The sequence below is a fragment of the Anopheles nili genome, chromosome 2 (assembly GCF_943737925.1).
Source record: "Anopheles nili chromosome 2, idAnoNiliSN_F5_01, whole genome shotgun sequence".
In the NCBI taxonomy this organism is placed as follows: Eukaryota; Metazoa; Arthropoda; class Insecta; order Diptera; family Culicidae; genus Anopheles; species Anopheles nili.
In genome coordinates, this window is record NC_071291.1 from 24,169,496 (window position 1) to 24,196,274 (window position 26,779).

The window sequence follows — 26,779 nt, forward strand, 5'->3', positions numbered from 1 at the left end:
TGAATCTCTCGGAAAAAAAGAGCAGCCCATCGTGCAGGGCGATAGTGGGTCAAATGTTACAAGTGATTAATGGCTCGATGATTGCGATCGATAGCGATGGGGCAAATGGCCGGCTCCGGCGTCCTGCCAGCGATCGGTGCGTTTGATGCCGGTGCTCGGTGCTGGAGCCTCTGGTGCGGGAGCATCTTAGATTAGCTCCCGAACGACCTACTCGCCCGAGGGTCAGATTAGTCGACCGGTTTCGTCGCACACACGGCTTCGGTGGGCATATCGAGGGCATTAGTAAAAACGGGCGCGTTTCTTGCGTACGTCGTGCACCACCCTGCATTGTAAATAGCTCGCGTACTTGTTCGCTGCTTGGTCTGTCCTAGTTTGTAGATTAGCCGTTTCGTTTGGCTAGCCAGGAGTGCGTTCGAGGTGGCGAGGTTTAGCGAGGATTTCTTTTCCATATTTTGTTTCTTTGATTTTTTTTGCTAAATTTGGCTCCGCGGATGATCTCACCCGGGCGGCTTGCGAAATCATTCGCACAAGCGATTTGAGGAGGGAACAAACAAAAAACCAAAGAGTGCACACACTCACACCACATCCATACCGGAGAGCAAGGGTACTTTGCGAAAAGTCTTAACACACCAGACAAAACAAAACCGGCAAAACGAAAGGCGAAGACAGCCAAATACAAACGATTCGCACGCACGCAATTCCCGGGCAGGAATCGTTACGAGCGATTTGTTTACGTGTTCTTTCGCGTTGGAAAATGTGTTTAAAAGCAGAAGAAGAAAAAAAAATTAAAAATGAAATGCCATCATCCCGCGAGTTCGACATTTTGCGACAAGCGAAAATATATTTCACCTCGCAATTAGAAAACCGATTGTTCAGCATCTCGGTTGTTATGTGTGTGGTACCTGTCTGGTTATGATTTTTTTTCTCCCGAAACCGAAACAATCCTTGAAATTTAAATATTTGTTTTTATCTGAATCCGTAAGCCGTAGAGTTTCCTGAGCCTCTGAAAAGACAGGAATGATATTTGAATAAATAAATTAGGTTTAACAGTCATTATTATAACGCTAACACCCTACGCCACTTAGCTTCTGGTCGAATAATAAATTATCGTGGTGTGGTATGTTTTGAAAGGCGTTTTAAAACCAGCTAAAACTCATTGATATTAAGCGAATTGAGCACATAATTTGCATAGCGTTTGTGCAAAAGGTGTGAATATTGTCGTATTGATACCGCGAGCCACCTTCGCTGGCTGTGGCCAAGTGGTGCCAAGCGCTAATCCTTGCGTCTAATAGACTTGTTATTTTTGTGTTCCGTGAGTTTTCGTTTTACGATGCTAACTTCCCAGGCAGGCTTATGTGCATAATCTTCGCGCTGATGTGTAAGTGTGTTTTATTGTCGTGCGCTTCATCGGTGTGCTTGCAGTGCCGGCCGCGTGTGCAATCTGTTCGCCGGGATTTAGAGGTTTTGTGCATTTTTACAAGCAAATAAACGATAAAACCCAATCGACACAACACACGGACCCGTCGGGAGGCAAGCCTCTAATGGGTTGATGGGATACGGGCACGTACTCCCGCTCGCGAGACGCCGAATGAAGGACCGATAATTTATGGGCAGTAGTTAGACGGCGGTACTGACACTCGCCGTTCCCGCGCGAAAAGTGCAAGGAAAGCGACATCTTACCTTACCATCGCCGGGGTCGTGCATGTGGAAACATATCAACTTCGGCTGCGGCAAGCGAAAATCCCGCCCCGGCAAACCAATGTGCGGCGGGCGGAAAAGCGGCACAGGCCAACGGACACCAGACGCCACGGAAGGATAGTTCGTTTCCTTCGCTCACCCGCAAGGCTTGCACCGAGAAGGAGGAGCAGGACACTGTCGCCGCGTAGTGTCTCCGTCGTTCGTACACGCTCGTTTGGGCGGCGGGGCAGCTTTTTCGCGAAACCTTGCCCACTCTCGGAAACGCGTACGCGAGGCCCAATTCTTGGAGCGCTCCCGAGCGAGGGATGTACGATGATCACTGCGACGAGCCGCGAGATCCAACGGTGCCACGCTGCACTGTGTCCACGTTTCTGCACCGGATTGCGTTCACGGTGCTGCATGCATCTTTTTTCCTGGAAAATGTACGATGATCCCTCGTAAGAAACGGCACTCTCGGTAACCACCCGATCGGTCGCCGTTTTGCAGTTTGTTTCCAGCTAATTGACCACCGCCATCAGACCATCGACGGAAGCGAGAATTATTTTATAAACGTGTCAAAATTCGTAAACCGGCAGGATTATTTTCATTTGTTTGCAAAACTTTCGTATTAGCTATCGGTGTTATTTGCCATCGTTTGATGGAATGATGCTAAATTTCATCAACATGCATTCGTTGACGCCAACAACCGAATGATTTGCAATTTACACTGGCTCCGTTGGCGGTGCAAAGTTAAGCATTCAGCTCCACTTGCGTGTCCAACGGTTTTGCACCGTACTTTGAGTAGCGGCTCACCGAAAAGAGCACAGAAATGGCCTGGGGCGAAACAAATTTATAACTTTACCACCGCAAAGATTTATGCATGTGCGATATTTTTTCTCCACTTCTCGGCAATGTTGCCATGCGACATTGTCCTGTTGCAAAACCGACAGGGTACGATCGGAAGAGAAAAAGAAACCCCGCGTGGTCAACGGTTGCGTTTTTATTGGTCTGAAAATGCCCCGGGAACCTTGTTCAAACCCGGCACACTCAAGCGACAGTGTGAACGAGATAGAGAATAACCGAGCGAATGATTGCTTTCGATTGCATTCCACGCTGGAGTTCACGAGTTCGTGGGCGGAATTTTTCGCGATCGTTTGGCGTGTCCGGGGTAAAAATCCGTTGCGTCGCCAGTGCTTTTATTTCCTTCACGATCTTCGTTTTTGTGTTTACTGCGTGCCAGGGTATGCCTCAGATGCAATCGCAGCCCAATTCACACGTACGCTCGAAAGCTTCCTGTTTGTTTTAGTTGAAATACCGGCTTCGGAATTGTTTGCATGCAAATGGCGAATGATTTCAGGAATGCAACTTTCCAAAGAATTCGGCTGGATTTGGGAAAAAAATTATCTGTTAATTTCTGTAGCCGCTTTCTTATTTCTTTCTTGGCGCTCTTAACCTTGAATCTTAGCCTTCACAGTCTCAAGGCGGTTTTGGGTTGCCCCACCGATATTGATGCGTTTGGCTTTTTCATGTTTGCAATAAAATTCAAACAAATCTCCTATGCTCGCGTGTTGCAATGGGTGATTTCAACATTTCACGACCATAAACAAAAATCTCATAAAACCTCGCACCACGAAACCACGCATATCGGGTGAAGCGAGCCGTTGAAAGAATACGTTTATGCGAATATGTGCTTCACAAAGAATGCGGTGCGAAGCGCAAAAAAGCAGAACAACTAAGTAAGACATTCATTACCGTTAATCACATGCGTGCATCACGAGGGCAGCGCTCGAATCCTGACCACGATGGGGCTTCTAAAAGGCTTTTGGAGCGTCGCTGCAAAAGAAGACCATTTAGTTGGTGCGAGAATCGATAGGACCATGGAGTTTTAATGAACTCATGATCTTGCGTTAACCGATCAGTGCTGATCGCTTTCTTGTAGGGAGAGTCCTGAACCGGTTCTGGAAGACACTTTATTGCGATGCCGCAATAATTCCGGACCGTGCATGCGTGATAATGACAGTTTTTGTGCTTTCATGTTGCTGTAGCTTTGTTTCAAGATTTCGAACATGCTTTGAGAAAGTTTCCATGAAGATGTACAACCTCAACTAAGAGTTACATGTAAACACATTTAATAGTTTGATAATATTAGAGCTAGGAAACATGAATGATCATTTTCTTTACAGTTGCGACAGATATTTAGATATGGCTATGTAAGAGTGCTGCAAAATATTTTCTTTTGCTGCAGTTTGTATCAAACGACGAAACATTACAATTTGTCACGCGAATATGTTTCCGTTCCCGCCTTGCGTTTCCGCTTGTTGCAATCTCTGTGTAAAGCAATTGGATATTTTTCATTTTCCTCCACACCGTGGAATTACGCAGCGCTCAAGTTGCAGAAACACAGTTGTCCGACCGGTATTACCATTCGATATGCTAGTGTAATTGCAAGTTTATTTCATGTTATTTATCGTACGCTTCAGCTTCATTAGCCCCCAAACCCATCGTGGTCGTTTACGATGGCTATAAGCGTGATCCAGAAGTACTTCTCTTGTACACCTCCCCGAGCATGGTTGCTCAAGCTATGTAAATATAATGCGTAATCCAACACATAACTATCTGGCTGACATAATTTTTAACCAATTAGTGCTGGATGATCGGTTGATTATCGAATTAATGGCCCCAAACGTACGCAGAGACTGGCGAGACGAAACTAATAGAAAACACTTTTTGCTTTCTTTTTTCCGTTACAGAAAAATGGCAGAGAAGAGGAACAACAAGCAATCAACAAATACAACTCGGTAAGAATGACGGCACTGCTCGCCGACACGCATACTTAATCACGCTTAGAACTGCGTTTTTCTTGTAATAATGATTCGATATCCACAACAGCGTGTGAGCGATCTTTGTGATCAAAGAGAATGTTTTACGGGGGCACACATCCAAACGGGACAACCTGCAATTAAATATAAATCATCATTTTACTTAATATTTAATTAGAAACGACCTTTGTCAGTTTTTGCCGCTAAACTGTAAAGCGACCATTTTCGAATAACGACATCATCATTAGACGGTGTTAATGGGCCGACAGATCATGTTGGTTGAAGTGCGATTAGCTTCTTACGTTCAAATACGAATCTAACCATCCGCAGGCAAGGTGATCTTCATCGGTATTAATCACTACCATTAGATCCAAAATTACGTGTAATGGAAAATCTCGTGGCACGTAGAATATTGTTCAATTTTATGTAAAAGCATGGTGGTATATTATTAAGATATATGATGCTTGACCGCTTATGAAGCTTTATGCGTAACTTGTTTGCCGATCAGTTCTTTTACCAAATTGAAAAAAAAACCTCTAGATACACAGAGTCGATTTGATGAACTATTTAAGGATACAACTATCGACACGATATTTTCAGCCAATGATTCTAGACCCACGAATGTTTTTATATGGGTTAATTTGTTAATCTTAATATAAAGTATAGCGCACAAGTCGTACATGAAATGGAAAGTAGGAAAAAAACATGTATCCTTGATGAATAATTAGCAACTCTGTTTACTCCTAGCTTTCTTTCTGCTGTTTATGCACTTGGTATTCTTTTGTGCTTTGTTTGCTTGATTAAGCGTACGAATTGCCTGATGTTGGCGAAGCGGATACGATGGCGATCACGTAGCACCATCATGTCACTTACGTGTACCATTGCATTTGCACATCCAAGTGCACTCGTGCCATCCACTGTGATGTATGTTATAGCCGGTTTGAACGGACCTGGATGCTGATCACGTACAAGTGGAGATTTCACTTTTCTCTCTTGTCAACGGCCGGGAGATTTTGTTTGATCGTTTTTATGCCAGATCGTGAATAATGAACAATTGCAAATTGAATACATGTCAAAGGTGTTGCTACCTTGACCTCGAGCCAGTCTAACAATGTTGTACAGGGATGGAAGCTGTGGAATTTTTAATTTTTCCTTAAAGTTGATATGCTAAAACTCGTAATATTAGCTTGTTGTACATTCCGCTTGGAACAGAATCTTACACATTCTACTATCATTCTATGCGATCAACATACAACATACAACGATACAACAGGTTTGTTAACAAGCATCACATTAAAGTTCTAGAACACTGCTTCCGCAAGCAGGGCTTTGAGAAATCTTGAAATAACATGCGTTGTGTGTCCAAATCATAAGCCGCTTGATCGAAACCTCGCTGCCAGCCATTCCTACTGTCTTCTATAGCACCCAAACAGACATGACTCGGGTTTCGGACGCGCACGATACGTGCGCCGAAGGAGAATCCGCTGCAGGATGTTGGCAATTTTGTTTGATCAAATAAATTCGCCCCAATTTGGTTTTGTTTTCGAAATTACGTTTCAATTCCAGCGGAACTTCCTTTCTCCGGCGTTACCAACTTCTGAACCGCTCGGCCATCGGAAGACTCCCTGCCATGGAAAACAAATGATTCCGACGGATTCACGTGGAGACGAAGCGCGCACTATCGATGAAACATGGTCTACATAGACCTCCCTCCTCCCACGAAAAGGCGAGACGATCGATCATTATTTACGGGTCATTGTGGCCCTTACAAGCGATGCCTATTTTGGGCCTGCCAGAAGACGAGTAATGAGCGGTTGGTTGGGCGTCTTCCACTTTCCGCGGTACAAATCTATAATCGCAAGAAGTCCGCGACCCAGCGGATGTTGAAGCACGTCTTGCCTCATCTGCCGGGCTTGTTTAATGGGTCGGACTGCGTACTTTACGTTCACCGTTTGTGGTGCTCGATTTAAGGGACGAATCGATCGGAACAAGAAGGGAAGATTTCTAGAGATGTACTTCAGATGCGCACAGTGTGTGGTAAGGTCCTCGTGGTCGGCTGTTTGTTTGCCGTTCAAAGGAAGCTCGCCGGTTCGAAATTCAACCGCGAATGCGTTGATATAAATTCCAACTCAAATGGGGTGATGATACAGCTCGCGCTGTTCTTATTCACCGGCTCACCGATGTGCACGTGACAGTTTATGATGGACTGGGATGGATGGGAGCGATCGACGATCGAAAATCTATGCTCGCTGTAAGAAAAAAAAAACCCCTAGCGCCTGATGATGATGGAGTGGTTGTAAAGCTATAAAAAAAATCTATCCCGTCACGCTTTCTGTCTTGAAAAAAAACTGGAGCCCAAAAATGAAACAACAACAATAACAACGCCGAGCTAGACTTCGATCGCTCGGAAGGGAATGAAGATCGTTATCTAAAAGGTTTCGTGTTCCAAATTTGGGCGCCAAGCACACCGCCGGCACCGTCTGCAGTCCGGGTCGCTTGAAAGCTTTCTTAAATCCATCCGGCCACCCTGGATCGTCCCGCAATATTCCACGAATAATTTGGCATTTCTCCATCTCTCGCTTTCTCGTTCTCGCTTCGACGCGCTCCCGATCTTAGCTGCCCTTGCATGCGATCAACGCCCAACAACCGCAGCAACAGGCTAGGCCGGCCGCAAACCTGAACCATGTAAATAACAACCATTATCATAATTATTCGCTTCAACCGCACTACCGGCCCCAGCAGCAGCAACAGCAGCATCACGGGTATCCTGCGGCGCGGATCACCGGCGAACCGCTGCCACCCCAGACGCTGCGGCTAAACTACGTGACGGAGCGGATTCTCGCGTCGACATTACCGGCCCGGCGGCTTCAGAATGGGTCCTCGTCACCTCGCGCTACCGGCACCGTACCACCGCCGGCCGATGAGCACGAGCGCGAACTCATCAATATGCTGGAACAGAAACATAAGCAGGTAGGTGTGCCAGGAGTCGCGGAATCACCTGCCGCCGGTGTCCGCTCGTTCTAGGATAATTGAATTAAATGCGTCTCCGCTTTGGCTTAAACTGCCGCGTGCGATCGCGGTTGCGCTCTGTTTGAAAGACACTTGACAACCCGACCGGATAAGCTGCTTAGCAGGTTGTGTAACGTAGGGCGAGCCCTCGTTTTGCGGCTCGCCAATCGCATAATCCTGGCGGGTGGTTGGTTTCTTGGCAGACGTGAAGGCGAGAAACATTATTTCCCTAATTACCGCGCAGGGTTGGCTTAATAATCACTCAATCATCCGGTGACCCGCCCTAATTCGATTCCTTTTGTTTTGTGTAATGTTGTGTGAGTGTCTCTCTCTCACTCACTCGCTCTAATTGTGTGTCTTTCCCTTTCAGAACTACCGGATATTCGATCTGGAATCGCGGCTCGGCAACATCACGCTCGAGAATCTGTGCGAGCTGTGCAAATACATTGACTCCTGGCTTGGCAGTGGGAAGGAAAAAATTGTCGTCCTCCAGGACAGGTGAGTAGAAGACGAAAGCAGGGCTCGTAAACAGGCATTTCACCCCGGCGCAGGGCGTCACACACATCGGCAGAGTTTAAAGGTGGTCCGGTGTGCCTCCAAAAGGTAATCCTACACTCACGTCTGCGCGCCTGTCGATGGAAACGCGATTGCGTGACGCACCCCCTCCCGTGAAAGGCTTTTCGGCCGTAAGGGCCACTTGAGAAGGACCACCATCGAACGCATGGCGAGAACCCATCATGGGCCCAACGAAAAGAACGGTTCTGCGTTCTGTCTGTTTTCTTTCCAAACATGCTGCCCGTTCGACGTTCAACGATTGGAGCCATTTTACCGACGCGCACTATCTGTTTACCTACCGCTTTATCGACGGTTCTGGATAGCAACCACTAGAGGGAACGATTTTGTGAGGCCATTGGGGAATTTAACCCTGAAAGCCGCTTAACCGGAGGCCGCTCACCGGATCCCAACCGTTACGGTCAATAATCTATCAATATAAATTTAAAAGGTTGCCTGGAAAGCGAAATACATGCCATCGGAAGCTGCCGATCAATGCGCGCCGGTAATGATCGTAACGGTGGAAAAGCAAATGATCTTCTCTTTTAACTCGACTCTTCCTTCGATAGTATCATTCGTATCTTAATTCACTTAAAGTACCGTCGAAAGTAAAATGCTTGAAAAACAATGAAATCCCTCCATAATTTGCTTGTTCTGTTTTGAGCTCACTGACGGACGCACGCCACCGACTGAGGCGTCTGCTGCCCGTCCGGCCAAAGTCCATCGGGACAATGTTAAAAAAGCGGCCCATTTACATAAAATGCTCCAAAGTGTCACATTTGAATATGTACTACCGATTGGAAAACCGCATCAACCGGCACCGCAGACCGGAGCGAAGGTCTGCGTGCGCCGTATGCAGATGCACCCGGTCCGCGTGCGAATGCTTCAATACCGATGCAGCACCGGACAGTTTATGGCATCGACATATGTTTCTTTTTGTGCAAAGCTACGAAACACACAACCCATGGGTAGCGCTCACACGGTGCGATGCGGTGTATGCTGGCTCACGAACTGGCGCTTGAAGCGTATTTTACTAACCCGCCATTTCCGACGGTATTTGCGGTATAATAATCAAACCTCCGAATCGGGAAAACGTGTCCGTGTCCGAATATTAACATCGGCCGTAGCCAGTCGCAAATCCTCCACGCCGGTGGAAATCATCCGCTACAGTGGGTTGCTTTAAGGCGCCGGGTGTGCGGAACGTGTACGCGGCTTCCAAAATGGCTTCTGGTCATCCGGCGCGTCAAGCGACCAACAGCGGTAACCAACGGTAACCGCGGCAATTTGTAGTTACCTTTTGTCGTCTTCCTGCCTACCATCGCGATGGTGTGCTTTCGACTAACGTATGCAACATGCAAACGCTGGCGCTTTTGGGTGCTGACGATCGACGATCCGACAACCGAAACAAGCGAAAGGCAGTAACAAGAATGCGAAAGACTTTCGCGAAGGGGTGGCGCATGTACCAGCTTTTGCGAGAGTGTTTGCGATCCTTTATAAATAATTCATAAGCGTAGATTTTGAGCAATCTCGGGGGCAATTTTTACGGTACCAATCAATTTTGCGCATGCCACCACCACTAGAGGCGAGATAAGAGATTTAGTTTGTGTGGGGAGGAATAAATAATCCTTTTCGGCAAGCACCGAAAACAAAAACAACACAGCGTTTTGGTGGGACTAGAAACGCTGCCTCGAAATGGTTCACGCGAGTCTACCGCATCGGAACCGCGCACAGTTTTTGGACCGATTTGTGCGCCTGTGGCTATGGAAGCTGGTTGGCCAAACATTGCCAAACTGTTTGCGGCACCAAACGCTACGAGTGTCTTGGGAAATGATGGGCGTAGCTGGGCGTTTGATTTTTATAATCATATTCATACGAACCACGGGTTCCGCACGCTACAATGTGCAGCAATCAGATGAAGGTTTTTGGTGGAAGAGTAAACACTCATCCACGTGAGTTATGATTACCGTCCGGAAACAGGCGGATTCTTGCGCATAATAACATATATTACCGAGGCAATATAAATTTTTGAAACGTGCAACATACGTCAAGGCCTCACTAAAAACTAAAACATACACAAAATCAGCCCGATTATGCAAAATGTAGCGGGTATGGAGATGCATTTGAGTCCATTGCATCGTCGGAAAAGTTTGTTCAATTTTAACAAGTTTTTATGGTGCAAGTTTTTAATGCGGAAAGCTAATAAAATACCGAAAATGAAACAGGAAATGGCACATTAAACCGCGCTGTCTCGGTGATAGTTATATGTAATTTGTGTGCCATTCTCACCCTTTCCAGTAGCATGGAAGCACTTTAATTTACGCTCACTTTTCGAAACCGGTGCTCGAAGATATGCATTCGCTGCTCTGCATATAATAACTGCATTGGATAACCATTACCCAAAAGCTGGTTGGGTAAAGTTTGTCAGCTTTGCTCTTTGAGTTTGAGTTTGGAGTCGTCTTTTACGCGCACACTGGACGCTGTATCATTCGCGAGTCGATGGTTATTAACCTCTTTCGGCGATGCACGTTAAGATTTCGGCTGAAAAGGAAATCGATTTTTAAATGATGCGTTCACTGGACGGTTGCGAAGAACTATCAGTGAATAATAATTACCTCCAAAGTGATCCTGCCTTCAAAAGGTACCGTGATGAAAGGGTATCTTTGTCTCATGAATGAAGAAACAGAATGATGATACCGGCCAATGAAGAGGGGACGCAAAAAATTGCAAATTGACGCGTCAAAACTCGTACAATAACGAAAAGAACAAAGTGTACCCCTTGTTGTGATTTTGAACACATAACAAAAAATAAATAATACCCGAACAAAAGAGTGATAATTCTCGAATACAATCATGGGATTTCAGCAGCTTTAGAATGGCGTTTGACGCGGTGTATCTTTTTTTTATCGTATTTACAGGGAAGATAAACAGCGGCTCGGTGCAGCGGTTGCAGCTTACTTGCAGTATCAGAAAATTTGCGGTTCCAACATTCCGCAGGGTAGTAGCCATGCGCACAATTCCCTCACCCCCAACGGAGCGGATAATGGTTCCAAAACACCCAGCTGGTCAGATTTGGACGTCTACTCGACACAAAAGTTTCTCGAGACCATCGCCGGTCCGCTGCGCATTCCTTCGCACAAAAGGTAACGACCGACTTCGTCGACGCATGGATAACCGAGTGCAGCAGGTGCTAATCATGTGCGTGGACGCACGGTGTTATATTTTTCCCTATCTTTCAGATACATTCAGTACTTCTCCGGGCTGCTGTCCGGTATGATCAAGGTTAATTCGTCCTCCTTATTCCTGAAGGCAATACGGGTCGAATCTCCGCCATGCTTGCACTACCGTGCCATAACCGTCAACAGCGAGTGGCGCAGTTTCATCAAAGTTTTCGAAGGTGTCCATTGTCTGTTCACATCCGACATCTACGTTATTCCCATCACCACGCGGCACTTCATTTACGAAATCAAGCACCCGCTACGGGTGCGCGGCGACATGCTGGTGCGCTGCTACCAGATCATACCAAATAACAACAAAGCGACCTATGAGAAGGAACTGATCGCATCCGTGCAATTTCACACATGTGCCATAACCGAAAAGGAAGTACAATTCAAAAAGGGAGATTTAGACTTGGCGTGTGACGGTAAATGAATGCTTTCAAGTTGATGAATTCCTAAAAGGCTAATGCAACTTACCACGTGTGTTGGGCTTTTCACTCTCCATTGCAGATGAACGTTTTTCGGTAGAGCATAAGATGACGTTTTGCTTCGACACCGTACCGAACGAACGGCCTATGATCTTGGTTTTCCAAGACCCGCTCGTACGGATAGAACCGATCACAGAGAACGGCGATCACCTGGAAACGATCAACGAAGGTAAGTGTATAACAGTGAGCAAAGTAAACTATGTATACCGCCTGAAAGTATGCAATACGCAATGCATACGTTCAAACTTTTGCTAAGCATGCTTAGTGCGGGAGAATGTAAATTGCGCTCTCTATTTTTATTGGCCATGTTTCCTGAGTAGTGAAACAACTCAATATGGCTCATGATAAACTCAAAATGATGTTTCCTACACTAGATACAACATATGGACATCAAGTAGTCGCTATTTTATTTGCCATAATCGACCATGTGCATGATATTTGTTTGTGCTTAGTTCGCCTAATTCTTTATTGTTGGTGCCCGTCTATTTAGTTTTACCTTTCTGCATTACATAACACAACTCACTCCTTTTAGAAAGTGTTACGTTGACTTGATATATCCGACAAACTAAATTCATGAGAAAACCACTACTAACGTGCAGTTGCGTTGGCGTGATTTCTAGCATTCGCCTCGTGAGGTTCTTAGAATAAACACACAATTTGTTTCACCTGATATGCACTGTCGATTAGTTTCTCGCGTCAGCTGACAGTAAGATTGGCTCACGCTTGGAAGACATAAACAAAGGCAACATTAATAGCCACATCACGGACCGTACGATCAAAACACTTAATCGTAAACATGTGTAGCACACGGGTACGTGTGATTTAACTGGGTGTCAGCATATGATTCAATGAACTGCCAACGCACTGAACTGTCGCTAGCGAAGCACCATCTCGAGATAGCATTGTCTTCTCGGTTAGTTTTCTTCTGTGTAAAGAGTAATTTGATGCGCTTTGGTATAATTTTCCAACCACGGCAATGATTGGTGCTCATTGGAAAGAAAACGCAAACCGTGCAGATGACAAAATCGGACAGGATGCGTAATTAATTTGCTTTAATTTATTTGACAAACGTTTGATTTATTACCGGGGTGTACGCGAAGGAGTTATTTTTGGAACACGGCCACGTTTCACAGCGCCTAGACCCGCGAAAAGGGCGCTATTTCGGTGCCTCTTCCTGTTCACCTAATGGGCGATGTCTCTCTGTCCCATCCGAAACCGGTGGACGATGATTCATCAATCGCCGCTACAAACTTAAACCACTAAGCATGGTATACTTTATTCAGTGCTACTACAATCAAGCGTGAGATTGAGACGAACGCTTGGTCAAACTCGAACAGCTGGTGCTTGGTTCGGCAACGGAAGTGGTAGTGGTTCATTCACCGCTGAAGTAGGGTTATTTAGACATTAATGGCTGTCGAGCTTCTTGTTTACAGATAAAGCTTGTAGCGGGAGGGGATGCTTCAAGCGCTGGGGGGAAATAAAATTAGAATTTTACCAGTTTTTGGCACAAATATCATTTATTTTCGTTCAAACTAGCATGGGGTACATTCAGGAAGAAATGGTTTTCCGTTCTGGGACAAAAAATGTTGTGTCTAGCGAAACATATAATTTTTTTCACTCGACGTACCCTTTGCTTTGTAAACTCAATTATAAAACATTTCCAACGGTTGTGTTGGATAAGGCATGACAACGGTCCATAATAAACCCAATCTCCCCTTGACTATTCTTGACCGCCTATCAACACGCTCACTCGCATCATTTTTTCGCAACACAACGTACATAAACCGATGCTCTCGCTGCAATAATTTTGCTGCCCGTAAACAGCGGTGTCGATGATTGCGATCGATTTATCGGAGCGCTAAACAGCGAAAGGTTCACACATAGTATCGTTTGTGTGGTAAAGGTTAATTTATTGATTGATTGTTTTATGATCGCTCGGAGGTGTGGCGGTAGCGCTGATGACGCGATGCACGCGATGAAGATTATCCGCGTGGCCTTGGCCGTTTGCGAGCATAACCTTCACTCGCCCGGTGGTGGACTGGGGCGCAGTCACACCCATACTCTTGTTGACTTTTATCTATGCCATCAAATTGCTTAGGAATCGATAAAAGAGTATCTGCTGCCTAGGTACGCTATCGACGATGAGGCCATCAGGAGACGCAGCACAAAATTAAACTTTTTTGTATTTTTGATGGGTGGACTTGACACGGTGTTGAAGCTGATGAATACTAGGTTACGTGAATAAACAACATATTTTAGTCATCCAAAAAATCACCCATTAAGATAGCAAACAGTTTGAGAAGCAGCTATGCCATAGGTCAGAAGCATGGCAGAATGTTACGCTCCAGTTCCCAACGCTGTCGTTTTGGTTGGTTCTCTGCCTTGTTTGCTCGTCAGGGCAGAAAGAACACCAATTTCATCACGATCCAGCTGACACAACCACTGAAGAATATGTTAGGCATGGCAGACTATGAATGTTTCGAGATCGCAGACCACATAAACGCCCACCCGCGTATGGAAATCTCGTTGGGGGTTGTTTGTGGCGCTAAGGTGCCGTAGATGTGAAGAAAAAAGCATCCCGCTCGCTGATGGTCAGCGACTTTTGCTGCACTATAAATAAAATCTTTTGAAGTTTGATTGTTTTTTGCCATCAATAATTGGACGCGATGTTTGTTTTCGTTTCATTATTGTTGCTTTCGGCCAACCGGTAACCGGAAACCCGTGCCTTACGGCAACAAATATTATTGCAACCTTACGGCAAATCGGCTTTCAATACCTTCAACATCATCCACCTAGATGTTGGATAAATCTCGAAGGTCTCTCTCTCTCTCTCTCTCTCTCTCTCTCTCTGCTACCGCGCAACCACGAGTGCTATCACAAAACCTACACCAACCATGCAGGGCGACCACGCTCGGGCGGTGGAAATGTGTCGGAAAACTCGTGCCCTCTCCCGTTCCGCTAACGCTATGCGTTTGTACGCAATCCAGAGGGATCGTGCGCATGAAAACCCGCGCGCTCGAGATGGTGCGCGCGCCAAACATGCCCGACGACGACAACGCGGGCCCCCACACACGATCACGGTGGAGTTTCGTTTTGCAACGCGCTCGCCCCGTACCAACCGGGTGGGAATCACCGGGTTGTTGGTTGGTTGGTTTCGGGAGTTGCTCCCAAGTCGCGTTCTGGTGCGGTACGGTTTGGGATCGGTTTTTTTTTTGGCGCGTACCGTTTCGTGGTTGTGACGAATGCGTTTCCGGTGCGTTTTCCATCCTCAACCTGCACAGTGGAAAATATGCACAACGTGCTGATTGTGCAGGTAGACGAAACCGAGACGATAACAAAAGCCCCGGTCAAGCTGCGTATCACGTTTCGTACTTAGCGCTCAATACCGCACCGTTTTTCGCATTACCGGTTTTAACAACCCCGGTTGGAGTGAAAATACGCAATGTGCCTCAAATGTGTGTGCGCGACAACAGTGAAATCGAGTACGGCCTGTGGGCTTCGCAGATGAGTCATTGCTAACAACCGCGTCGACGTCAAGTTTGCCATCATTTTGTGTTTGCTATCATCCGTTGCTGATACCACGCTGAGCAGGGCAAGATAAAATGCTTCGGTGTAAGTGTACCAAACGCCAGCGGTGAGAAATGAATTGCATTTTCCCCAAAACAAAGTGCGCTGCAATAAACCGGCGTTTTTTTTTTTGGTGGCATTTTATCGAATGCATTTTAAAGGACAGTCTCGTCCTGCCGAATCATCATCGACGTAAAGGGAAACATTCATAATCAAGCGGTGAGGTAAAAATAAAAGACAGGCACCCCAACGGCAGCTAAGCAGTGCCCGCTACGGCTCTCTATCACTATGTCGCTGTCGCCATCTATGCTGCGAGAGTCTATTTTCAGTCGGGAATGGGAAGAATATTTATGCTGTGAATAGACGACAACTGACTCCGGTGCTCTTTCTCTTTCGCGTGACGTCAAACCACTTGTTGTCCGAAGCAGTTGCCGCACCGTTTATCACACATAACCCGAAAATTATTTACCCACCGCTCATAGCTTCAGCTTTCTTCTTTGTTTTCTTTCATGCTGTTCGTAAATCGCGAGTGCCTGGGTTTGGTATTAATGGTGGGGTCTTTTTTTTTTCTTCTTATTGGTGGGCTTTCCAAAGCCACAAGATAACACCATTTTGCAGCGAATGCCAACCCCGGGATGACTTCATTAGGCAAGCAAATTGCAACATGTGGGAAACATTTGGTCGTTGCTAAGATCGGACGCTCAATCGATGTTCTATAAATATCGTTATGAATACTCGCTCGCGTGCTATTGCGCTCGATGCGATTTGTTATTGTTTGGCAAACGCTCACGGTTTAATTATGGCCGACAAATTCCATGCACCCATCCTGTGCGCGTGCTTGACATACGATCAAACGCATTGTATTTTCCGCAGCGAGCACTGCGATCGTAATGTTCGTAAAGGTTGCGAAATGCCGAGCAGTTATCCAGGCCTTAAGGGAAACAAATCACTTGCAGGGATGTGGAAATTTACTTATATACCTATACACCATAGTGTCACAAACCGCAGCTAATTGAGGTTATAATTTTTTGTGGAAATCTTTTTCGCGGGATTTCTTTTCCATTACTTTACACCTCTCCGTTGTTGTGGAACTAAAAACCGGGTTTGGGAGTTGCCACCAGCAGGCAGAAGTTGATGTACGATCCAACCACACGATCGAATGGTGGTACCACGATCGCAGGAAGAAGGTGTTCTATTTCGGTAACAACATACCCGACCACTAGCAGGCTGGGCATGTTTACTGGGCGATCGACGGGCGGACGAGGTGGGCTACGTTTTGCTGAAATGCACCAACCACTGGACTGAAGGGAGCCGGCAGTACCCCGTGGTGGAACTGCAGCTGGCGGTGGCCAGCTAGGGCGAAAGTCCAGTCACACCTACGCCAAAAAGGGGCACCAGCACGGCGCGCACACGCGCGTCGTTACGGCTTCTGTCGGCTCTCCCCCAAAACAGGCGCGAGAGCAGCAAAACTGACGCGATATTTGCCCAAGATACCCCGCCAAACCTGAAGGTGCACCAAAGACATGCCTGGTTGCACGAATCCGTGCCCCAATCGGGGGCTTGCTTGATTGCATCGAAACGTAAAGGTCGTACTCGTCGACACCGCCCGGGTGGTAACGGTGTGACAATTCCTGCAGTCCAGTCACAGCCCACCTGGACTGCTTTACAGCCTGTGTCTCCTGTGTGTGCGATTTATACACGTTTTTCGCGTCCTCGCGCAGCAAAATACACCCGACAAGAATGCTTCGCTTCACGCGGCCCACGGAAGGGGAAGTTTGCATTAGCAAGATTTATGCCTGCGGGCGCGTTTAAAAGTGTACCTTTTGCGAGTCGCTGCCCGCTTTAGTACGGTTCGACCGATCAGGTTGTGAGCCGTTGCAGTTCCTGCGCTACAGTTCCATTGGGGGTACACGTTTCGATAGGTTGTCCGAACTAACGATCAATCGAACGCGAGTAGTTGGGCCCTAATTTGGCCCCGCTGATATACGAGCAAGTTCCATTCCGTCTCCCGACGATTCATATCAGTTTAATTTTTCCATCATCGGCTGACGCGCTTCGAAGCCACTTCCACGCGAACGCACAAAATTTCGATCAACATTTCGTAAATTAAATTTTCCGCCCCCCGGTTTTCTTTTTTATGTTACCGGAATCGGTTTGCATCCGTGCGGTGGTCGCGTTCCCTTGCGGCCATAATCGGCGGCGGCGGCTGGCTGCAAACGTCGTCGGTGGGCTCGACGTCAAACGTTTGCTTGCTGTGCTCCCCCGTCGTATCTCTGTTTCAATTTCGTGCCGCTGACTCTTTGGGTTTCTTCACCATCTCATCGTCCTAGGTTGGGCTGGGAAAGGTAAATTGATTAAAATATTGCTCGCTTCGATGCTTAATTACACCGTCAACCGTTTGGGCGAAGTTGAACTCATCTGGCTTCCCGCAACAACAACAACAACAACAACCAAAAAACATCCTGTCGAGGAATTTGCTTACGGGTTGCTTGCTTCTCCCACCGACATCACTGGCGTACCGTAATAAAGCTTCGCTGCTACGTTTTTGCAATGGTTTGTCTTCGTACGGATGATGGACACTGCCCTGGGACGTAACATTCCGCCGCATAATTAGTTATTATTTGCTGTTTTTGGGTTACCATAAATTTTCCGCCCTAACAAACGATATTAATCACTGTGCTTGCAGGTAGTAATTACTACCATATGACAGACAATCAATCGAAGCGTCGTGTTTCATAGCTATAACAACACACTCTTGCTGCAGACACATTTTCTGCGCTCGAGCTTATTAACAACACGATGATGACCACCCAAGCCGCCAGATGACGCTATTTAAGCCTATTACGTCAAAGAAATCAACCATCCAGTGGTACTTTTGGCGTGTAAAACCGCGCAGTTTATTGAAACGAACTTAAGGAACGAGCTGTGTGGCAGTGGGTCCCTCACGTTGATAACCACTAAACATAAGAGTCATCCTTCAGAGTCGGATCATTCGAGCCTGAAAGCTTGGCACCGCTAGAGTGACGCGCACTCATCAAAAGGGCTCACGATCCGTTTGCATTTGACGGAGCCAATCCCGCGAACGGAACAAACGGTGCCTTTATGTCATTCTTTTTTTGTTTCAACGATCGGTGATCGATAATCAACTTAATCATTTCTCAATTATGTCCACTTTCGTCGGATGTAGCACCGTCAGCGGTGTGATGTTGATCTGACACCGTTTGTGTGCGGCTTTTTGTTTTTGCTTGCGTTTCCGAGCATCTTCTCCGCAGCCCCGGTGTGGAACCAGTTTTCAAGTATTTTGTGCTTTTCTCTAGAAAGGAGTTGTAGGCGATCGTTTTCGCTAAGCAACGCGAACGGTTTCATTTTAAAACGGAGTGCCCGAGTGGATCTGCACTTTTTGGGATCGCTTGCCGGTGGTTCGATTAAATCCGACCTCGTTCCGACGGCCGCACGGTGTGTATCCCAATTTAAATTTATTGTAAACCTGGCGCCGTGTCACCTGGCGACGTGCTGCTCTCAGCGGTCCGTCCGGCGCGTCCGCAGTCCTTCGCACTTCTTGCGCGAGCTTTTCACTCGCTCGCTTGAGCTTGTTTGCGGCCTTAGCTCCGTCCCATTCGCACGCGTTCCGCGACACAACACCGCCGGGGGAAGGCAATCAAGGTACCTCGAACCTAGTCCAAATTTGGAAGCAGAACCCATTCCGAAACTGTGCGGCAAAAAGGGGGAAAACCGAACCGCACCAGAAGGTCGCCGGGTGTAACAATAATGATGCCCGTTGTGCCCGTTTGATCCGTTTGGGTCCCCCCAGTGGTCGCGCATCGATCGCGAAAGAGATCGGACCCCCATTCGGTGGCTCCGTTGCCATGCGTTTCGACCAGTGGGTCAGTGCTTTCTGATGAGTTCGTTGGGCAGGATCGCTCGGTCGTCGATCGCGTGTTACTATCAGTGTGTTTGGTGTGTCTGTGTGTTTGTACGTGTGTGTGCTTTGTACGTTGGTGTATCCTGGCTTGTAGTTTCCACGTGAAATGGATCAACACGAGTGAACAATCTTTTTTTCCCGCCTTCGTTCTCTCTCTCTCTCTCACACAGATGAGTCCAACCACACGCAGGGTCCGCTGGATGGGTCGCTGTACGCGACCATATTGAAGAGCCCAAAGTCCCCGTCGGGACCGCATCTCATCTCACCGCCGGCCGAATTCAGCAACGGGCTCCGGACGCCTCTGAACGGTGGCATTCCACCACCGGTGCCGGAACGTTCGAAAACACCCAACTCGATCTATCTGAGCCACAACGGTACGCCACGCGGTACACCACGTGGCACACCGGTCCCATTCTCGTTGGCTCCACCGGCTCCGGCCAGTCCCGCCAGCAGTTTGGTGGGTGTCCTGGCAAACGGAGACGGTAAGGGCGCCGGTAGTGTGAGAGTGGCCAGTGTCAGTAACGCCGCTAGTGCCAACAGCAGTTGCTACGGTGCGTCGTATCCGAGCACGGCCGGAGTGGCCGACGGTGGAAGTCCGGGAGTGGCCACCGGAAACGCGAGCGGGCGCAAACCGGCAGGGCAGGTTGATGGCCGGGAATCCGTGCGCAGCCCGCTGACCGTTTCCATGGACTCGGGCATTTCAAGCAGTGGTCCAATCACTCGTAAGTCACGTCGACGTCGATCCCTTTTTTTTTGATTGGCGACGTTCGAAAAGCGAGCTGGGTCGCGCAAATATTGATACCGTTTTTCTCTCTCTATCTCTCTCTCTCTCTCTCTCTCTCTCTCTCTCTCTCCGGTCTCTGCTCGCTATGGTGCAACTAATTTTTGGTCCTTTCCGCGCCCAGGCCGCATACAGGGATCGAGCGTTTCACCGTCGAGTTTTCCGAGCCAAGCTAGTCCGCAAGGTAGGTCGAGCCCTAACATTCCACACATACAGCGTTGCTTCTTTCTCTCGGTTTCCCCCCCCCCCCACGCTGGTTCCCGCTACAATCATTCGGTCCACCGAAAAATCGAAACCCAACGCCCGTCCCAACGCACGAGAGTGAGATTCCACCGCCGACCTGAAAGCTGGTCGCACACCATAAAAAGGCCGCCACCTGAATGTGGTGTTATCCAGGGAGCCACGGGGACTGGGACGTGGCCGGGATGTCAAGCTTCCATTTTCCGGCATCGGGAAAGAGAGTGTTTTGCACGCAGGCCCCTCTGAACAGTATGCGTTTGAACGCTGGCCGGTGAAAGACTTCCCGGCACCATCAGCCAGCTAGCTGCTGACCAGGATGTAGCGAAGATGGGGATGTACCAAAACGCCCGTTATGGGAGCTTGCCAATCCGCCTCCAGCGTGTTCTCACCGTCGTCGGACCGTTGGCGCGTCCATTTATGCAACTCACCCCACTCGGTTGGGGGCTTTTCCCGCTTGCGGACTTGCGAGCGGGCGAATGATCGATAAGAGAAATCAATCGCATCCAGGCCGGGCCGGGCGAAACACTGGGAGAAAGAAGCCCTTGCTTGCGCCCCTTTTTTAGATTAACTGTGCCGCTACAGTTTCGACGGCCACGAGATGCGACCGTTGCGTTGCTGCTGCCAGCCAGCCAGCCTGTCTGTCTGTCTGTCTGTCTGTCCTTGTGCGTGTTGGCTGCGCTCCTGTGATCCTCGGGCAGAGCCAGCACGTTGCCCTTATTTCCATCGCGGGTGTCGTGTGGCTGGCTGCGTGGCTGCGGAAAAAGATGTCACCTATTTCCGCGTCGATTTTCATCGATTCTTGGAAGAGCGTCCCTGGTGCTGGTGATTTCGCCGATGGAATGGCATGCGGCCTCCCCACCGAGAAAGCGAAGGGCTTTCATTTTTTGCTCTCCATTTTTCCGTTTGCATACACGGCTGGCAGGATCACTCCCGATCCCGTCAGGCTCGTGATGGTGTCAAATGTGGGTTCGGATCGGAGAGAAACTAACAATGGGTTTTGAATTTAGTGCAAGTTTTGGGGTCGAAAACGGACCGTGGCAGGTTCGCCGATGCTGATAAGCTAATCTTGCCTCTGTCTTTTGCAACAACAAAAAAACACCAATGAAGGAAGCTTTCGATATTTGCGCGAAAGTGAAACTTTGATACGATGGTGCTGCACCCAGCCGCGCCATGGATAACGTTTTCGGTCATGAATTATTGAATTTTGTGCTCCTGCCTACGGGTGAGCCTGGGAGCTTGCTTTTTCTTTCCCCGCTCATTCCTAGCCGATTTTGGGACGTTGTGTTGACATTGTGTCTCATTTTGCAAGCTTTAGCCGAGGTTTAATGTGCCAGCCTAAGCTGTATGGATTTTTTTTTTGCTGTTGTAAAGCACCTCCGAGATTTAAGCGAACCCCCTGTTTAGATAACGAATCAGACTTTGATGGCGGGCTTTTTTTTTCTGTGGACTAGATACATTTGGATGAAAAATATTCCTTTGCTCATAAATCAATGGCTAAACTGACACGGGGTGGTGAATGGTTTCAGATTTGATTCTTTTTTTTTCGCCCCCGCCACAATCAGCAACATGAAATGTGTTGGACATGTTAGATTTTTATATAAAATGGGTCGTTTTTTTTCATGAAAACTGGAACGGTTTCCATCAGAAGGAGAGGCTTTTTGATAACACCCTCTGTTAAACCCATTCGTTATGGGGTGGTGTTTTCTTTCGCTTCATCGACAATTTCTATCGATCAACGTTTCGACCCGCCCAAGGTTGCGAATGCCCATAAAATGGCACCGCTCTCATGGCGACCGAACGCATGAATTAATTTATCCAGCAGCTCACACCGCTGGAATGCTGGTTTTGACGAGCGTTTCCACGGCCGTGCGCGCGCGCACGCACGCACGCACGTTAGGCTTTTCTCGCACATAGTTTCTCACCTTTTTTTTTTAGTTTGCTTTTGCACCAAGAAAAGATCCGGGTGTCACACCGAACGGGAGCCGAGAAACATGATTTTCTATTTCCATCGGTGGCTCCCAGTAGTAGCGCCGGTGTGTGTGTGTGTGTGTGTGTCGTATTATGTGTGAACCGGCCGATCTGTTGCCGTCCCCTTTTTTGCCAAAGCACCTCGCACATATTTGGAATAATTTCACGATTTTTAATTACATGTATCGTCGTGTCCGCGCGCAGGCAAGGCAACTGCCCCGAGGCTCCAAACCGGAGGGTGGTCGCCGCGCGTCTAGGTGTAAATGGAGGGCTCTCTCTCTCTCTCGTGCGCGCGAACTCGCGTTGGACTTTTCCATTTTTTCCCATTTTCGGCAGCGCCCGGTTGGCTTTCCGTTTTGCTGATTGCAGGCGCGAGTGCGACGAGTTTCGACATTTTGGCGATCCATGCCCGAACGGAGCAGCCCGCTCCTAATGTGGGTCCGTGCACTTTTCGCCATCTTTCTCGAATCTTTCGCACGGGGGTGGGGGGGTGTGCGCTGAAAATCCCGACCTGATCGTACCACACCACCCTTGCCAGGAAGGCTTTGCGCGGTGAAACCATCTTGGGGGTCCTCGCAAAGGGCATTTTTCGTACGGCGCTGATGTCCGGCTGGGGCGTTTTCGTTTCGTAACGCTACGCTACGTTTGCGGGCGCGATCAGTCGCCGATCGCGGAATGGCGCTTTTCCATTACGCGGTACAGGGAAAAGTGTCTCATTTTCCCCACCCTTCACGAGGGCGCTGGTGGATTGAAGGCACAAAAAGACACTCGCTTGCTCGCCGGGTGACACTATTTTTTTGGTTTTGGTTTTGGTTTTGCTGCTCCGACTCCCAATTAACCTGTCAGCTTCAATTCAATCGCCCGGTGCCCCGGTGGAAAACTTTATATTGGCGCGCACGGCCGACCGACAGATGGATGGAAAGGCGTGGATTCTAAATTGAAAGCTATGCCCACACTCTCACAATTTAGCAATGCAATGGTGCAATGGTCACGAGTGCATCCGCGCCCTAACGTTGAAGGTTATTAGGGTTTGTTTTAGCTGGTTCTATTTACGGGCAACCGAAACAATTCGATCTTATTCGCATGCCGGTTTACAGGGGGTTTTTTTTTTGGCCACACTAACACCACCCTTTTTGCGTCGTCGTTACGTCAATTTTCCAGATGATCGCCATCGCGAGCTGGACGACCTGCTGTCCGACATGATGCTCACCGTGCAAGGCATCCCGGACGTCAGCCAAAAAGCAGACCAAACAAACCATCACCAATCGGCACAGCAGCAACAGCAGCAGCAACAGCATCATCATCACCATCATCACCACCATCACCATCATCAGAACCCGAGCGATCATTTCGTGAACACGAACGCGGACACGATCAAGCGATCGCACTCAGCGCAGCTGGGTCCGCGCGAGGACACGCGCTCACGCACGCCACTAACGGTGAGTGACTACGCGGCGAAAGAGCGCGAGCTGCTGCTGTACGAAACGTCCAGCACAACGACGACACTCACGCCACCGCCCAGCGAGAGTGGCCGCGAAACGCCGCTGCTGAGTGGTGGTTTCGCGGCGGGCGCAATTCGCGACCGCGAGCTGCAAAATATAAATAACAATAATCTGACGCCGGCCGAGCGCGAGCTCATCATGGGCGTGCAGCGGCACCAGCAGCAGTCGCTTGCGTACCCTCGGCCAGCACGGTCCACCACGGGAGCATCGGAACGGTTCACCTCGGACGACGACGACGATCTACTCGGTAGCGGTGCGGCCGGCAGCGGCGTTGGTGGCCACCAGATACCGTACCACGCGCGCGAAGACTCGCGACCGTTCACGTACGGCAACATCCCGGCCAGTGGGACGCCTCAGCATCCGCCGGCTGCGACCATGATCAAGATGCAGTCGGGCCTGTCGAGTCCTTCCATGGTGCGGAAAGCGCTTGGGACACCGACGACGGGCCGCAAGGTGGCGTCGATGGCGCGCAACGATTTCGAGGAGATGTTGCGCGAACGCCGCGAAAAGGTGCTCAGTGAGAAGTACACGATCGGTGATGGGCAGTCGCCCGCGGGCGGTGCTTTAATGGCCAGTGACTCCATCAACAACAATGGTGATCGCGATCGGTGGACGTACCAGCACACGGTGAAAACGGTGACGACGGGCCAGACGGCTCCGAACGGTGGTTATCCGGCGCATGAGCCGCTCAAACGCTCCAACACCATGGATGGGAGCTTCGGGCGGCAGTTCTCCAGCGAAAGGTAAGTGTCTGAAGGGGGGTCTGAAGAGGTGAAATCATGTGGGGGGGGGGGTTCTTCCCAACAGGGAAATGTCCTTGAACTGGGCGTGTGAGCGTTTGGGGGCCTAAAATTAAACCCGAGTGAAATTGAAATCGCCCGCCTCCGCATGGTACGTTGTACTCTTTTAAAGACCGTTTGCATTGCACTTGGATCCGAGGCGTGTGTGTGTGCCCGTGTGTGTGCCCGTGTGTGTGTGTGTGTTTGTTCGTGTGCGCGAGCGCAAGGTCTTCATTTCAACGAGTGCGCCAAACCAAAAGGGACACAGAACGAACCGTGAACCCGGGGGCGAGCGTGTCCGGGCAGGAAGAAAGTGGCGTTGCTTCACCCACCGGTCCCCACGGTCACTAATTTATGCGTTTAAAAAACCAACCCCCAAAACCCCTTCATCCTCGCCCGTCTGGCGGTTCGCTTAACGCAAACATTTAATCACACGAAAGTCAACATCCGCCCCAAAAGGCGCACACAATGCTGGCAAGACGCGCTCTCTCGATGGGACAGGTGCGATGCGAGTTCGCGTAGGGAGGAAGCGTGCGGTGTCCGGAACGGAAATACCGACGATCGGATACGTGACCCCCCCGCCCCCATGGTAATGGAACAGACCGTGCGTCCTTGGCCGTGTGACACCGCACCGGTGAGCATCCTTCATTCCGGGCGGGGGAAAAACTATCCTTCGGTCGGGTTGGGTTGGGTTGGGTTGGGTTGGTTCCAAAAATATATATCCCCACCGCTGCGGATATTTACGACATCGCGTCCATCCCGAGCCGTCTGGCCATGGGGCGAATGAGGTGGGGTTTGAAAATTTCACTTTCAACTCGCCACTCGCTACTGGAAACGCGCAACCCCCTAAAAAAGGGCCACGGGGCACAAAGATTATTGGCCGGCTACGGTGGCTTACGTCAAAGCGCAAGCGATAAGCAACGTGCGGTGGATGTTGTTTTGGGTGGACTATTTACGATCCACCCACCCCCCACCAGTGCCAAGGGAGAACGAAGACGTAGGGCGGGCCGCACAGAGGGTAGGCCCTTTTTTTCGCGTGGCCGCATCGCGAACCGAATGTTTCGGAGCGTTATAAATAGAGCAACGATGATGGGTGAGTGCGCTAGTTTTTCATCATTTGTGCTTTCGCTTAAATTCAAGGTCCGACGTTGGGTTTTTCCCTCCATCTTGGGCCACCCTCCGATTCGGACTCCGTTCGGACGATGAAGAGTAAACATTTCGGGAGGGAGTCCGTTGTGTGGGACTTAAGTGTCTCACAATCGGGTGGGGGCGGATACGTTTAAGGGCAGGCCAGAACATGCGCACGAGCTCGTTCGAGCTGAACCGATCTGCCATTGGCTTTTGGTTGGTGTTTTTTTTTTTTTTGGCTCCGTATCAAGCCACGTGCACACACTTGCGCTGTTAGAGATCGGGGTTCTGCTGCTTTCTTTTTTTGCCCCCTTACTTAAGGATGAAATCGAAAATATACGCCCATTTAACGTCGCACCAGCGTGCGCGGTTGGCAAGGACCTTCGGCAAGGGTTCCGTTTGATCAGCAGCCAACAACCGGCAGTAGCCATATGTCGCCAACACGAGTGCTGCTTCAGGCTTGAGCATGACATCATGTGGACGGGTTTACTTTTTTTTTATTCTGCTGTTGCCACACGCGCTTTTGATCGCGCTCTGCCATTGCGACTCAGCTCGCCTTCGCCTACTCAGGACCGGTCCAGGATGGCGAAAACTGGCAGAGATCTCCGAGCTGCTAGCTCCGATGTGTGTGCGTGTGTGTGTGTGTGTGCGAAGTGCACGAAACCAATGCAAGAACCTTTTTGGGGTGGCTCACTGGCTCACAGAATTCGCCGCTGACGAAATCACCAACCATTAGCGAAAGGTGACTGTTCGAAGTTGAACGAACTCGCGCCTTCCCCCACTTAAGGCTGTAGGCGCTCGATTTCTCGATCCCTGTCCAGCACACGCTAGTGCAGCGATCGCATTTGCATCCACGTCAGCATTCGAACGCGATCGAGCGCGATCTTCATCAGCAGATCTTCATGGGCAGACCAAACCCAAAGAATTTAAAACCTTGTGTTAAACTCGAAAAAAACAACGACTTTTTTAAGCACGCCAATCGCCCGTGCGCGCAAAGCATCCCCACCGGGACAAAAGTGAGCGATCCACACCTTGCACATCTTCTGCGAATGCATTTATGAGCCTGCCTTCGAGTGGTTGCGGTGCGTTTTGTTTCCACTCATCAGGAAACAGGTTTTTGCTGCTTCGCTCG

General features: G+C 49.0%; 1 protein-coding gene across 1 annotated transcript in view; it reads left to right on the forward strand.

Annotated features, from left to right (window-relative positions):
* Positions 1–26,779, forward strand: part of LOC128720085 (uncharacterized) — a 102,333-nt gene that overhangs the window by 60,173 nt on the left and 15,381 nt on the right. Inside the window, exons 3-12 of the mRNA XM_053813734.1 lie at positions 4,428–4,475; positions 7,113–7,466; positions 7,876–8,003; positions 10,973–11,197; positions 11,294–11,697; positions 11,783–11,929; positions 17,658–17,672; positions 19,420–19,971; positions 20,155–20,214; positions 23,400–24,483. Coding sequence (XP_053669709.1) covers positions 4,428–4,475; positions 7,113–7,466; positions 7,876–8,003; positions 10,973–11,197; positions 11,294–11,697; positions 11,783–11,929; positions 17,658–17,672; positions 19,420–19,971; positions 20,155–20,214; positions 23,400–24,483 — 3,017 coding nt within the window. The remainder of the gene's footprint in view (positions 1–4,427; positions 4,476–7,112; positions 7,467–7,875; positions 8,004–10,972; positions 11,198–11,293; positions 11,698–11,782; positions 11,930–17,657; positions 17,673–19,419; positions 19,972–20,154; positions 20,215–23,399; positions 24,484–26,779) is intronic.